This window comes from Porites lutea, chromosome 7 (genome assembly GCF_958299795.1).
Source record: "Porites lutea chromosome 7, jaPorLute2.1, whole genome shotgun sequence".
Taxonomy (NCBI): Eukaryota; Metazoa; Cnidaria; class Anthozoa; order Scleractinia; family Poritidae; genus Porites; species Porites lutea.
In genome coordinates this window covers 798,146-812,500 of record NC_133207.1, presented here as the reverse complement: position 1 = coordinate 812,500, position 14,355 = coordinate 798,146, and the positions used below count along the sequence as shown (strand labels likewise).

Genomic DNA, 14,355 nt, shown 5'->3' with positions numbered 1-14,355 from the left:
TTGGTATCGTCGAGGCATACTATGAGGGAAAAGGATTCACTTCCGTTAGACGTACGTCGCTCAAAATCACCTTTGCTTAAACGCCATAACTTCATTAATATCCTACCTTTGGTCTTATTCCTTTTGATACTGGTTTCTTCTTAGCTGCTTCCTTTAAAAAGTTGACCCACTTTCTTTGTGATTCCGTCAGAAGCATTCCCATACTGCTTATTTCTTCATACTGAAATATTTAGCAATAAACGTTTTCTTTTTTGATTGAGTAACTCATTATCAAAATAAAAATAATTACACTGGCCAATCACAACCTTTTACCAGCCATGATGGATTTATCTCGATCTCGCTCGCTATTTTCATCGTCAGAGCCGCTATGTAATTTACACAATTTCCCTCCCCCTTCCTTTCTTCCCATTTTTTTCCCAACCTGATCCGGAAATCTAACTGAAACCCTTTCGGGAGATATGATCTCTAAACTGCAACCCGTTTTAAGGTTAAAAAAAAAAAATTAGAAAACATGGAAACTTTAAAGATCCTTTCGACTTTAAAACTTCCCCAGACAAGCTGTATGAATTTTTACCTTTTTCTTTAGAGAGTTAAAGTTATCAATGACAACACCAACGAAAAGGTTGAGAACAAAGAAAGATCCGAGGATGATGAAAGCTACAAAGTAGATGTACGCGATCATGTTGTTGTCGTCGACGGGTTGCTGGTCAACCTGATAAAATAAATGCATAGAACGAACCCTTTGCTCAAGTTTCAATGATACAAAGAAGAGATATGTATTTACACTACGCATAATTCTATTCTTCCAAGTAATTCAAACGATCTCCATTCTCTTCGCAAACAACCCTTTAAGAAGTATACTGATGACGTGTGACTGGGTAATGCGAGAGGAAAATTTGCTTCACTGCTCAGACGTCATTTCGCTGGGAAATTAAACCAGTGGTGGCGTCGCGAAATGTCGGCTGTTTTCTCAGGCTATATTTAAGATGGACACCTCTTTACAAAATATTCGTAGAGTTGGTTCTCGCCTGCGAGGAAGCTCTCCTATTTGGGCGAGTGAAACGAGCCTCGCGAGAACGCGCGAGCGAGCGGCGAAGCCGCGAGGGGCAGAATAAAAGGCCCCTCGCTCGCGCGTTCTCGCGAGGCTCGCTTCGCTTGCCCAAATAAGAGAGCTTGCTCGCAGGCTAAGTTGGTTCCTCTTCACCACGGCTAAGATATTTCCTTTTCCTTTCCGTTCATTTCTTTTTTACTGTCTCTTACGCGGCAGACGCTTAGTGTCGGTTCAGGCAGTGTCTGTGAGACTTACTCAGAAACATAACTCTCTTCTAATACAAGTGTACGAGTTTACCTTAGTTGAATCAACTGCCATGTGCATGATATCAATCCACCCTTCAAACGTTGCCTAAAACCAAGACCAATCGCGCTGTTAAGTTAATTTAGTATTGAAATGCTAGGGAACATCAATTTACTGGTTCTTTTTTCGTTTGAGTCCAGAAAGTTCACTCTACACAGTGCTTGATAAATGTAATCATGTCTTAATCAATGAGCGTTAGCAAAAGAGTAATAAGGATAATAATAATAATAATAATAATAGTAATAATAATAATAATAATAATAAAATTGGTGTTCGCGGGGTGGCGAAAGTTCAGTCAATAAGCCCTTTAATTTTTAGTTGTACTTAGCGGTATAATTGATTATAGGCAAGACCTTGCGCTGAACCTTTATGGATTTCTGAGTTTAGCAGCTCATGTCGTCGGAGTGGGCAACAAAGTCACTCTAGGTGCAGTTTTCAGGCATTAAAGTTGGCGAAGTCTGAATTCTTCGGTGAACTATACTGATACCCACGTAACAAAGGAGGATATTTATGATAACTAGGTGCTCAGGATCTTTTCTTTCGACACAAGCCTACAAAAGAATGGATCAGCATGGATCATGTATGTAAAACAAATAACTTACCACTTGGAAAAGCGTGAGGAAGCCGTTGAGAACATTATCAAAATTTACATCCGAATTCCTCCAAGTGTATTTCTCAGGAAAGCGAAGACATTCTGTTTTGTTTGGAACAAGGCTGGCTGGTAACCTTTCCCCATCGTTATCGACGCATGATTGAAATTTTCCAGAGAACAGTTGAACACCGAGAATGCTAAATATCAACCAGAACAGTAGAGATACAACAAGGACATTCCCGATGCCTGGAATGGCCGCGAACAACGCGTTGATGACAACCTGAGTGTGGAAAAATGATGTGAATGAGTTTAAAAATTGATCTGAGAAACATTTTTCACCTAAGTTTAGGGTTATCATTACAGTGGTTTATTTAGTCCGGAGCCCATCACATCGGAGTCTCCATCTGCTACCAATAAATGTCACATTATGTAAAACTTTCAGTCTATTTTTAGAAATCTTTTCCCTGGTCGAAATTCACTGTGTGCACAAATGTCCGCGACATGTATTATGGGAGTAGATCTTTTAGAGTCCTTGGTCCTCGCTTTTATAATTTTTTTATTCAACCAGTTGAATACTCTTCTGCTATATCATCTGCGATTGCTAAACTTGCTACGATGTAATGGGCTTCTTCCAAGAAGATCAACCGACCGAGTCAAAAGAAATACATTACTGATAATTTCAGTTCTGTACCTTCATTCCCTCCATCCGGGATATGGCACGGAGAGGTCGCAGGGCTCGTAACGTCCGAAGAGATCGAAATACCGACAATTGTTTGTTCTCTGACAAGCAAGCAAGCGAGATCTGAGGAAATAATGAAAAACATAGGATCCAGTTACCTGTACAGGGAATCTATTTAATGTATTGACAATTTTCCGGTACGGTCTAAAAGCACATAAAGATTTGCTACGCGAGAGCTATTTCCTTGTAACAGATCAGTGATATGACAAACATATTTTTCCAGTTATTCAGTTGCTTACCGCTACAATGAAAGCGTCCAAACAATTCCATACTGAAGAGAAGTACTTAACAACGCCAAAGCCGATGACCTTAAGAAGAAATTCCAGCGAGAAAACGGCAGCGAAGAAATAATTGAGAATCCCTAGAGCTTTTTCAAGCAGTGGTCTTTCGGGCAGGTGGATGTCTTCAAACACCTAGGAAAACAAACAAAGCACGCTTATCTTTCAACTCGGAGAGATAACACTGAAAGATGAGTATAGAAAGGACTTTGAGTTAAGGATCAATCTCAGACTGACTTTAATAAGCCTCACTAAAGGCTTTGGCAGTCCTTCCGCCCAGCAATACCGCTTAGCATTTGGAACAGAACATATTTCATGTCATTCCTTTGAAATGATATCTTCGTTAAGGTAAGACAACACAATCTCGTTTCGTTTTCTTTAGTGAATGACTATGGAAAGAACGCTCAACTGTTACAATTCTCAACAAAAAAAATGGTTGCGAAGTCCACTGACCTTACATCAAATTAAATTCTTATGAACTTTTCATGGGAATATGGTAAATCCCCTTGAGAAAACAATACTGGATTAAAAATTAAAAAATAATAATGATTTGAATCATTGTTTTTCTTAAAAAATATATCAGTTCCTGTCAATTCTAACACCCTAAGGAAACTCGTGATCAGTTCATTTGCGGCAATTCCTATACACAGGTCCTTCTTTCTAGGCAAGAAATGCAAAATAAGATTCATTTTTTTCCTTACCAGAACGAAGCTACTGAACATGACTGTGAAGAGAATGAACCACTCCAAGTACTTGTGTTCCACAAGACATCTAATGCTACACCTGAACTTTAGCCATTTAAAGTGCTGCCTTGAGAACACAGGCAACATACAACACTCGGGCAAACAGTCGTCTACTTCAACGATGTACTTCGGAGGAATTCCTTTGGGCGACTGGCTAACAGTGGATACTATTTCTCCTCGACCTGAGAGGAGTTCGTAATAAACTGGGATAAGAAATTCGGCTAGCATACTTTAAATATTATGTAGCAATTTTCTACATGACGCTTTCTCGTCTGAACAAAGTTGAAATTGACCATTGTTTCGTATTGTTTATTCTTAGTAAAAAATAATTTTATCATTGGAAGAACTTGACATCTCGTCGTCCAAGGTCGACTGTTTCTTAAGTGTACAAATGAAAAATAGAGCCTTTTACTCACTTGGCCACCAGCTATTAAAATTTATTGGAACAAAAGAACCACAGGACTGGTTTAAAACACCAACATAGCCACCTTTTCATTGGTTTGGAACAGCAATATGGCGGACGTTACGTCATGTGAAATCGCTCTATTCAGACATTTATATCTTATAATCATACACACCTTCCTGAAAGCTCCCGGATGTTGTGACTGAACCCCCACGGTAAGGTTTTCTCAGAGGGGTCCCCTGGGCTGCCAGGTTACTCTCAAGCAGCTGCACTTCATACAGTTTGTATCGTTCTTTAAAAGTAGCCACAAATAAGCGTGTCTTTTTGGTCTTGGTGAACCTCTTTATAAGCTTCTTCAGTCTCGAATTGTTCCCTTCATCTTCGTCTAGGTTATTGTCGTCGTCTTCGGTGTCAAAAGCGCTCAGCAGAAGGGCGATGAAAAGGTTAAGTACCTGAATTGAGAAACATAAATGTGAGCGTCTCCAGAGTTTTTGATCCTCTCGGTAGGTGTTCATCCGGCTATTATCCGGGTAGATGAAACTATAACGGACATTACTATTCTCTCCAGACGATTAGTTTCTCTGTTCAATGATTTCATACTACTTATGATATCATTGGTGTTGGACTATCTTGACTCTTTAGGGGATTATTAGTTAAGATATAGAAGTGAAAGCTTGTGCCCCTATTTTAAAGACTATTTGCTCTAATGTAGCTCTCATACAAATTTCCTAGTCAAAGCAGCGGTCATCTCTTGCTCTCTTTTGTATTCTGCTGCTCTTGATAAGATCGCAGCAAACTTTGGGGTCTGTGATTACAAGTTAGACTCATTCGATTCGGACCAGGCTACAGATGAGGCTAGTCATGCTAACGGCTCCTAACAAGGGGCAATCAGTAGTCGATGGCTGCGCCTGCCCAACGCCTGCCCTGGTGATATGGCTGTGCGCATGCGTAATGTACTGCCCATACCGCTGAGCTTGGTAGTGTTTTGGGTGTACTGAACTTTGTTCCTTGTCACTAGAAACTAAGCCTGTTTAAACCGTGTTTACGTGAGAACAGCCATGCAGTCTTACAAAAGGAACGTTCTTGGAATAACACCTTTAATGACTCTGTAATACTTACGATAAAATTTCCGATAACAAAAGCCGGCAAAAAGAACAAAATAGCCATAGGATTAGTGGCTCTCATGCAATCCCAGAGTGGCTCGATCCATTCCCCGCACAGCACTCTGAACATCATCATAAACGCGTGCCAAAAGTCATTGAAGTTCCAGCGTGGTACTCCATCAGTTCCAAACTTGTCTGCCGTGTAAGCGTCACCAAAAACCTTTATTCCCACCACAGCAAATATGTATATAATGACTCCAAGAATAAGAGTGATGTTTCCAACAGGTCCTACGCTTTTCGTTATGGCCGTCACTAGTTTGGCCATTGTCTTCCAAGACTGTGCGAGGTTGAGAACTCGAAACTGAAAAGAAAAAAAGGGGAGAAAAGTAAGAGTGTTTCTTGGTGTTGCCTAAATCGCCGCTTTAGAAATAAGAAGGGAACTGGGCCTAGTAAGCTTTGGCAAAGACTTGGGGGACTGTTACTGGAAACAGGAGAATAAATGGCTAATAACTGACCGCCGCGATCAGGTTCGTCACTAACCTCGGACTCAGATCTAGATACGAGAATATTTCCTCACATGAGAAGTTCGATGTTTGACCAGGGCACTCTCCCCCCTGTAATCTTAGTCATTTCACAGCGCATTTGAACGCGTTTAAACTGTTACAAAGCAAGACATACCAGCCTCAAGCTACGGAAGATACTGAAGCTTCCACCCGACTCTGTTAAATACCCAGCAACACTTGCGATCACGATAAAGGCGTCTAGGATATTCCACCTGCTCTTTACGTAACCAACTGGTCCAAAGGCAATAACTTTCCATATCATCTCGGACACAAATATTATCGTGAACACCTACGGGTGATATCAGACAAAAGACAACTTTTGGCACCATGTGAACCAGCTGTAACACTACTAAGCCGGGAATTCCGTGTTGTTTAAAAAGAGGATTCTCATGTTAAAACAGCATGAATTGATAAAGTCTTAAAATTAATAATCTTATTTTTTGATTTGTTGTCTCTTTTAATTTAAGTCGACTCATTCTTATTATAAAGATTACAGTTGCTAGGCTATAATAACAGATAAAGCAAAATCACTCTGCTATACCACTGTTACGTACACACCCAAGTAATTTTTTAAACTGGCAAAAAGTGCTGGGTTATGTCATACTGTCTAAAACCTTCGTCCCCTGTCGAGCAGTACAAGGAAAATGTAATGAGCACCAAGGTGAAGGCTAGCCGATAGCTTTTGGTCGCTCTCTATTTTCACGTCTGAACTACACCATAAAAGGAGTTCCAGAATGTAGGGCAGATAAATGGTTAGTTTTTTAAAATATATGTTCCTGCGTGGAGGAAAGGTACTACAATGAAATAAGTTTACTTTTAATGGAGGAATTGGCCATGTGACCATTAAAAGAAAGCTAGTTTAGATCATAGCTCTTTTCAGATTAAGTCGATGCTTGATGTCACATACCGAGGCTGACGGACCTATAAACGGGTTATTTTTACATCGGAGAGGATTCCTCAAGGGATCCAAGAGTAAACTGAAGAAAAATGCGTCTAATTTTCACCCTCTTTTGTTTTTCAACATTCCATAGTGACATTGGTGGCATTACCATTGTCTACAACCTTTTTAATTACCGGTATGTTTGTTTTCGAATGCGCATTTCGAATTAGTTGTTTGTAGTCATGATAGGAACAGTAACGTCTTGAGACTGCGAGGTACAAGGTTTTACTTCGAAAAGTAGCTTTTACGGCGGTATTATAACTGAACCTTCAGAAAACTAGCAGGAAACGTAGAATTTTTGCCTTCGAAGAGAACGAGCCAGAAGCTGCAATTTTAATTTCAAGCATTGTTTGATATATTTAACAGAAGGACCATTTTGGCGAGGTATCTTTGCTGTTAAAGACAACGACTTTCAAAGAGGAAATGAGGCACGAACACCGCAAAATACAAAGAAGTTAACCTGTCCTGGAGTAGACGAACGTAGGACGATTGGGTGAAAGAGTGGAATAGTTTACCAAGAAATAACAGCGACACGCAGGTTTGGAATTTTTAGTAAAACTCCTGACGTCATTCTACTCTGACTAAGCAAGTTTGCTTCGGAAGTCATGCCTTAAGATTATGTCTAATATTGTCTAAACTTACTCTTTTAAAAACTATTTACTCAGTTATAGTGTCCGGTGTTAAACAACACTTGAACAAAAACTTATTCATAAATAACAAATTAAAATGCCAGGGGTTTTACATTAATATGCAGGGATATGACGTATTCTCTTTGCATATAAATACATAACCTCCCAATCGGTCCCACTCCGCATTTTAACTAGCTGTCCATTGGCACTCAGTGTTCCTTTCTTTTTCCAGCACCGAGCCTTTCAGACAATTGTTTTAAGGGTTATGTGATATAATCCCACCGGTTTAATGTAAAAATAGTTTACGGATGCAAATGCTGGGAACAATAGCAACACAATGGTGGGAGAATCGGTTTCCCACCAATGAGGACAGGGATCGAATCCCTAGCTCGGCGACGCCATAACGGCTATATCTGGATTGATTTTGTTAATGATTCTCTTCTTGGCTCCTGGCTCCGAGAGGTTTTTTCCCTTCTCCTCAAATACCCACCCCTATATGTGGATCATTGCTGCTGCTAAATTAGTAATTTATATTAATTATTCGATTTTTCTATTTGTGTTATTTTAAATTATCATCTACTTTCTATCACCGCCCCCGACCTATTACGGATAAAACGAAAGTGGGCCAGCTAACGTAGTAGTGCGCTTAGAACAGTGATGTATAATTAGCGCTATATAAATTCCATTATTATTATTATTATTACTTAGTAGTATTCTTCATACCATGTTGCATAAGTCCAGAACTTTCTCGAACTTCTTTTCAATTCCATGATGATAAAGTGCTAGAACTATGGTGTTCAGCATTATAACTCCTATAATAACTGCGTCAAAAGCTGCACATTCGGCTACAGTGCGCATGCGTTTCCGAAGCGACTTTAGGAACGGTATCCTGCTCAAACAGTTCTCGCATGTTGTTTTCACGAAACGAAAACATTCACACACTCTTTCGACGAGCGTTTTTTGATTACGTTTATGTTCATTTTCAATATCAGGAACGTCAGTAACAATGCATGCGGTTTGTGCTACTTCAACCATCGCTTCTTTGGTCTTACGGAGCTTCCGCAAAGGCCTGAGATTCTTAAGGGTGCTAGAGTCTGCAGTGTATGAGGCAGCGGTTTTCCTCATGAGCTCTTTCCGCCTCTCCTGGAAAAAGAAAGCAAAGCGCAAATGTATTGTGTAAAGGAACATAAAGGCAGAGAAGGTTAGTAATAGTTCTAAGTATAAGAATATCGGTCATTCCTGAGGAGGATAAAAACGCGAGGAAGTAGTGTATCTTGAAATTACTCTAACATGTACAATGCTCAACTCTTTGAAAATAGCTTTCTAGTTATCTTCGTGGTTGGTCAAATAAAAAACAACGACTCGGGTAGGCGTCATTTTTTTCCATTTTTGTGATTGGTTAAAACATATAAAAACACATTCACGCTCAACAACAATTCTTTTAAAAATTGGTGTCAGGTAAAGGCGTCGATTTCTCCGTGCTTGGAAAAAAGACAATTCCAGGAGAATTCTGACAAATGATTTAAACATCTGGTCTGAACAAGTAACTGATGAGCTTTGTCGTAGCACATTGACAAAATTCAACAGTGAAAGAGTGATATACGTATATGTATGTCTAGTCTGTTATATCTCAATCAAAGAGATTTCATGAAAATTCGTAAATATGTACGTTCCATCTGTTAGCATGCGCATTCCTTAGCATTCTTTGTTTTGCTACCGCTTTTGACCAATTACTGTTTATTGTAATTTATTTATTCAATGATATTTCGAAGTGAGCTCTGTCGGTGTGTTTCTCGTTACTCTCAGAAAAAATATGTTTAAATAAAAAAAAAATCACCATTTTTACTCTTTCAATGGTCTGTTTAGTACTTGCTTATTAGCCTTATTAACAAATAAAACGACTTCGGCCGTCGTTGACTAACCTCCTGTTCAATTGATTCCATTTCTTTTTCGTAGGACATATAAACCACAGCTAGGACAAGATTGAGGAGGTAGAAGGAGCAGAAGAAAATGGTAATGACAAAGTAGAATACATACCACACACCAAGCGCCTTGACTACCTGTGGTTAATGAATTAGACAGCGAGCATTTATTCCAGAACTGAAGTGGAGGCAAATATCCTACTCTTCAGCGGATTGATAAAGTGAGTTAATGATTGTTTTAGCACTAATCCAGTAAAATAGCTGGCCAAAAATTATAGTTTTAGTTTTAAAGGATAAGAGATGGAGAAAAGCGCTGTACACTGGTTTAATATATAACATCATAACCTTGGTATTAATAACCAAAGTGAGTGCGGTAAAGGTAACACTGGTCCGCTGAAAGTTTTTTAAAGCCAGTGATGAAAGACAGACATACATTCCGTTTAATCAATCTACAGAATTCGACGAACACTGTTTCGTAAAACTAATCCATGACCTGCTTATTGCCGAAATTGTTTAGGTCATTACTTTTCATGTGATAGAAAAATACATACATCTAGTTAGAGCCTGTTTGATTACCTTGTTGTAAAGGTTTTCCCAGTAATCCATAGTGAGAATTTGGAAGGCCATCAACAAAGCCCATCCAATGTTATCAAAGCTGGTGAAGCCATGATCGGGGTTGGGTCCAGCGTTGGCCATACAGGTGTAATTAGCTGGACAAGACCTGAAGAAATAATTAACATTTATCGCATTGAGGTGTACAAAGAGGTTCTCTATTATAAGCTTGTGTGACGAGATTTTATGCAGAGAGAGTAATGATTCAACTAATGCAGTGCTTAATGCAGGGATTTGCTTAGCTTGGCTACGTCTAGATATTGCGGGCGACAAGAGGAGCCCGCAATCCTAATCTTCAGGTTGTTATTACGCATGCGTCGCAAGTATGTAGCCAGCATTCGTTTGGACTTCCACTAAGAAAGAATGGAATGCACAGAACGCAATTTGATCACGTACGTTTGGACCTTCTATCACTAGTAATCTGATCACGTGTGTTTTGACTCTCTCTCACGTGAAACTTACGCAAAGCACAGCGATAGAGCAAAAGCGTTTTCACCTTCCATCGTTGTCGCCCGCACTCCGTAACCTTTGGTTATTGCTAGTATATTTACTACATAATAATCCTGATTAGAGATAAGATATCACATCGACTTATCCTTCTTGGTAGACTTTTAACTCACCCGGCCCAAGATGAGTTCCCGCATATCACTGCCTCACCGTGACGCAAATACCAAACACCTTAAAAGAGAAGTTAGTTTTCTTAAGCTTAATTATGCATTGCCGCTAAGTCTATTTGTCCATTTGGAGAAAGATAATCCAAAATTGATAACCAGTCTTACATAAACTGGACATTTTTATGTCAATGTTGAGAGTAATTTTGACGCTGTTTTGGTGTTGCCTTGCTAGGCTTTATGACTGGCTTAAAAATTTTACACCACTTTTTCAGCCAATCAAAAAAAAGGAAGCCTATAAGTGACTGGTTTGCATGCGTTTAACCAAGCTTGTCGTTCGGAAAATGTTTTATTTGACTGTGTGTGTTTGTTATGAATGGCAGCGTAATGTAATGACACCTAACTGAAAACCACTCTGTGTTGACATGATCAAGTGCTTACTTTCATTCCGAATGTATTCCATTAAGTCTACAGTCAAGTTTGAGGGTACGTTAAGCACACACTTGCTCCTTAATTCTCCTACAAAAAGCTGCAGTCCAATGAGAGCCATGACAACAAGAAAGAAGAGAAACAAAACCAGCACATCACTCAGAAGCTTGAGAGATCGTAGTAACGTGTTTACCATCGCACGGAGACCTAAGAGGCAAGAACGTTTGCAAAAAAAAATTTTCTTTCATTTCACAGACCACTGTTCTGTCTATAAGTGAGAGTTTTGTCAGGCCTGTGTATAAACTTCAAGTATAACGCTTTGAATCAATTTAGCAGGTCGTGTAGATTACCGTTTATTTCACCCATTTGGTTCAGAAACGTTGAGCAAAATTTAAACTCAACAATAAACTAGAGAATATAACTTAGTCAAGATGAATTAAAAAGCAACAGCAGCCCGACAATCGTTTGCTTTGCTGCCTTTGCTTTTTTTCTTTGTTTAGGCTGAGAAGCTTGACCTAGATTTTCAATTGTTGATGGTGGTTTTATTTGAAAATGAGGCATTCTATAGACAGTCTGGTCCCACATCCGCTAAAAAGTTTCTTTGTAGGTGGGTCAGTCAGCGAGTCTGTCTGTCAGAAAGCTTTTCCGTTCGGTAACAAACACTAAACTTTGTTAAACTTACCTGATATGACAGATATAGTCCTAAGTGCTCGCAGAACTCGAACTGTTCTAATGGCCGTGAAGTTTGCAATGTTTGGAGCCATTGTAATGTATCTATGAAGAGAGAAATTCATTAAGAAAGCAGAGTTGTCGTCTTTATGATAGATTTTGTTTAAAGGCATGTTAAGTCTACGTACGCTAAAGCAACGACGATGAAATCCAGCCAGTTCCATGGATCTCTAAGGTATGCGTACGAATGAAGGACAAATCCACGAGATATAATCTTAAGGAGCATCTCTGTTGTATAAATTGACGTAAAGACGTATCTGAAAAAAAATGGTAAACAATGAAAATAGGACTTCAAGCACTGAAGAAATGCTGCAAAAAATTCTTCGTCTCCGTCTTTAAATTGACGGTAGGGATTATTCAAAGCATAGAAGAGATCAATAAGCTCTGTCTTCTCCGTTTAAAGTCACTTTATGTTATTTATATGCATGGAAAAGGTTTCTTGCGGCCCGTTATAAAGTACAGGAGCAGTGGTACACAGTTATCCGGAGGTAGTGCTTCTGGAGCTAACCACTTCATGGATTTTTCTGCCTTTCTCCTCTGAAAGGAGTTTTGTGCCCTTAGTCGGGAACAATCGTTACATCATAACGCTCACCAGTTCTACAAGTTGCAGCAATTTTTGCTTTTGGACGCGGGATGCGGTGTGGCGATATTTTACTCCGGACGACGCTAAACGGTATTTCACAAAAGAAATAGAAACTGACCTTTTTCGGGAGTATTATTTTCAGCAGATGTGACTGCTAAGCCAGTTTTTGAAACTATTTATTAACCCATTATAAACGAAAATTTCACAATAAAGTGACTTACTCTATTTCCTCAGGAGGATGTTTAAGAGCCAAAAAGACGCAGTTTATAAGAATGACGAGAATCACAAGCAGCTCAAAATATCTGAAAAAGCATTGTGGTTAAGGACGGCGATATAATAGAATTGATTTCTAAAATGGCATTGACAACCAAGGCAAATGATTTTTATTGATGAACTGGGCGAAAATTTTGTTGCTCATACAGCGAAATAAAGATTTATCGAAATTTTCTTGCATTTGGGTGAAATTGGTGTAGCACTTAAAAGCGAATGTTTCACTGCATGTCCTCACTGCTTCCGGTTTTTTTTTGAAAAAAATTAATAAAAAATGATTGTGCTTGAGCATTCATAAAAGAGCTAACACTGATTTGGAGATTTTACCCTCTATTTTCATACAACTAACAAAAGGATACTGATTAGTAACCAAACTTATGGCCCACAGTCGGAGAGGTTGTAGAGGTCCAAAAAGCCACAACGAGCGTGCTTTATTAAACCGAAATACTTGATGTGCAAGAGAATTTGTTCCATGCTGTCGTAAAACGAGGAAAGTGTCATCGGCAGGTACCTAAAAAGAGACATGTTACATAAGGGTTCTAGCAACGGTATTACACACAAAAAAGAAAAGGAGTGGAAAAACAGAAAGGAAAAAATAAAACGGTTTTTTCCCAGATCGAAGCTGTAACTTTTTATAGCCTTTTTTTCGTTGATGTTGCCTTGTAGTTTGAGTTTAGTGGGCTATATTCACATTATATCGGATAGTGTTTGCGCCGGCACGAAAACCATACCAGATAGAGCTTTTGTTCACTCGTAACAGTGATTTCGGGGAGATTTCTGTAACGGAGCGAAGCTGCGCCGCGCCGATCTTAAAAGTGGAGAGTTACATATTGGATAGGTGATCCATACTATATTGGATATCTTATTGTGTCGCGCGAAATGCCATCGGGTATAGTATGAACAAAACCTGAGACACAAGCATACTTTGCGGGAGTTGTCTTCAATTTCCTATACCGAATCTGCCAAATTTTTCACAGAAGTTAGAATATGCTAATATAAAATGCGCAAGTTTTGAAAGAACTTTCTTTCAGTGATTGTGGAGCATGTTAAAGGTTTTTTTGGACTATATACCCATGAGACATCGTCTCTGATAAATTCTTTGAAAAGTAAAAACAAGCACAGGAAGTAATGTTTAACCTTCCATGTAATGTTTAACCCTCCAGGAAAAGCGCTTGGGAAAGGTAACAAAGCGAAATGGTAAACGATATGTCGGACTGTCTGAGTGCCTTGTGACTGAACTCAATTAATAACCTGCTGCAGTATTTAGGCACAGCGGTACTCACATTACCACATGTGGCGTCATAATCCTCTAATGGCATATTCAAGAATAGTCTTGGATCTTGCAGTGCTTGCAATGTTGTTTCGTCGAGAGAAGGTGTTTTTCCGCTTTCTGAACACTGTGAATCGGTTTCGCATGCTGCGAGAGCTTGTATTTCAGCTAACTCTGCCATGCTTGCAAACGTCACCACCTTTTTTCGCCTCCGAGAACTCGGTGTTGTTTTGTCACGAGAGCTGACGTCAGTAAGAGAAGTATTGTCTTCGATTCCGGTCAACATGTTGTACAGTTTCTAGTCTAAATAGCATTCCTTGACATCTAAATCCCAGTCGCTGACAGAAAAATTGAAAAAAAATCAAATAAGTGATATCGTTTCGCACAATGAAATATACTTTTTGGTCCACCCTAGAGGAATAGGTCAAAATCTGATTTTTAATACAGCTAGAATAACTAAGTAACAGAGGATAAACCAACTCAATGATTTGCTCTTAGTTGACTTGTTAGTTCAGTTGGTAGACTGCTTTGCTGGTATTGAAAAGGTCGAGGGTTCGAATCCAGTAATAGCCCGAATTTCTTCCG

The 14,355-nt window shown here is 39.2% G+C and overlaps 1 protein-coding gene across 1 annotated transcript in view; it reads right to left on the bottom strand.

Moving 5' to 3' along the window:
• Positions 1 to 14,089, bottom strand: part of LOC140942956 (sodium channel protein 1 brain-like) — a 19,152-nt gene extending 5,063 nt beyond the window's left edge. The window contains exons 1-20 of the mRNA XM_073391976.1: positions 13,784 to 14,089; positions 12,860 to 13,011; positions 12,452 to 12,532; positions 11,776 to 11,904; positions 11,601 to 11,692; positions 10,931 to 11,125; positions 10,499 to 10,556; positions 9,843 to 9,987; positions 9,267 to 9,404; positions 8,068 to 8,487; positions 5,891 to 6,064; positions 5,229 to 5,573; positions 4,324 to 4,561; positions 3,665 to 3,909; positions 2,925 to 3,098; positions 2,638 to 2,748; positions 1,957 to 2,226; positions 1,349 to 1,402; positions 575 to 712; positions 107 to 220 (exon numbers count right to left, since the gene is read on the bottom strand). Of these exons, the coding sequence (XP_073248077.1) occupies positions 107 to 220; positions 575 to 712; positions 1,349 to 1,402; positions 1,957 to 2,226; positions 2,638 to 2,748; positions 2,925 to 3,098; positions 3,665 to 3,909; positions 4,324 to 4,561; positions 5,229 to 5,573; positions 5,891 to 6,064; positions 8,068 to 8,487; positions 9,267 to 9,404; positions 9,843 to 9,987; positions 10,499 to 10,556; positions 10,931 to 11,125; positions 11,601 to 11,692; positions 11,776 to 11,904; positions 12,452 to 12,532; positions 12,860 to 13,011; positions 13,784 to 14,056 (3,546 nt within the window). The 5' untranslated portion in view covers positions 14,057 to 14,089. The remainder of the gene's footprint in view (positions 1 to 106; positions 221 to 574; positions 713 to 1,348; positions 1,403 to 1,956; positions 2,227 to 2,637; positions 2,749 to 2,924; positions 3,099 to 3,664; positions 3,910 to 4,323; positions 4,562 to 5,228; positions 5,574 to 5,890; positions 6,065 to 8,067; positions 8,488 to 9,266; positions 9,405 to 9,842; positions 9,988 to 10,498; positions 10,557 to 10,930; positions 11,126 to 11,600; positions 11,693 to 11,775; positions 11,905 to 12,451; positions 12,533 to 12,859; positions 13,012 to 13,783) is intronic.
• Positions 14,090 to 14,355: the final 266 nt, after the last annotated feature.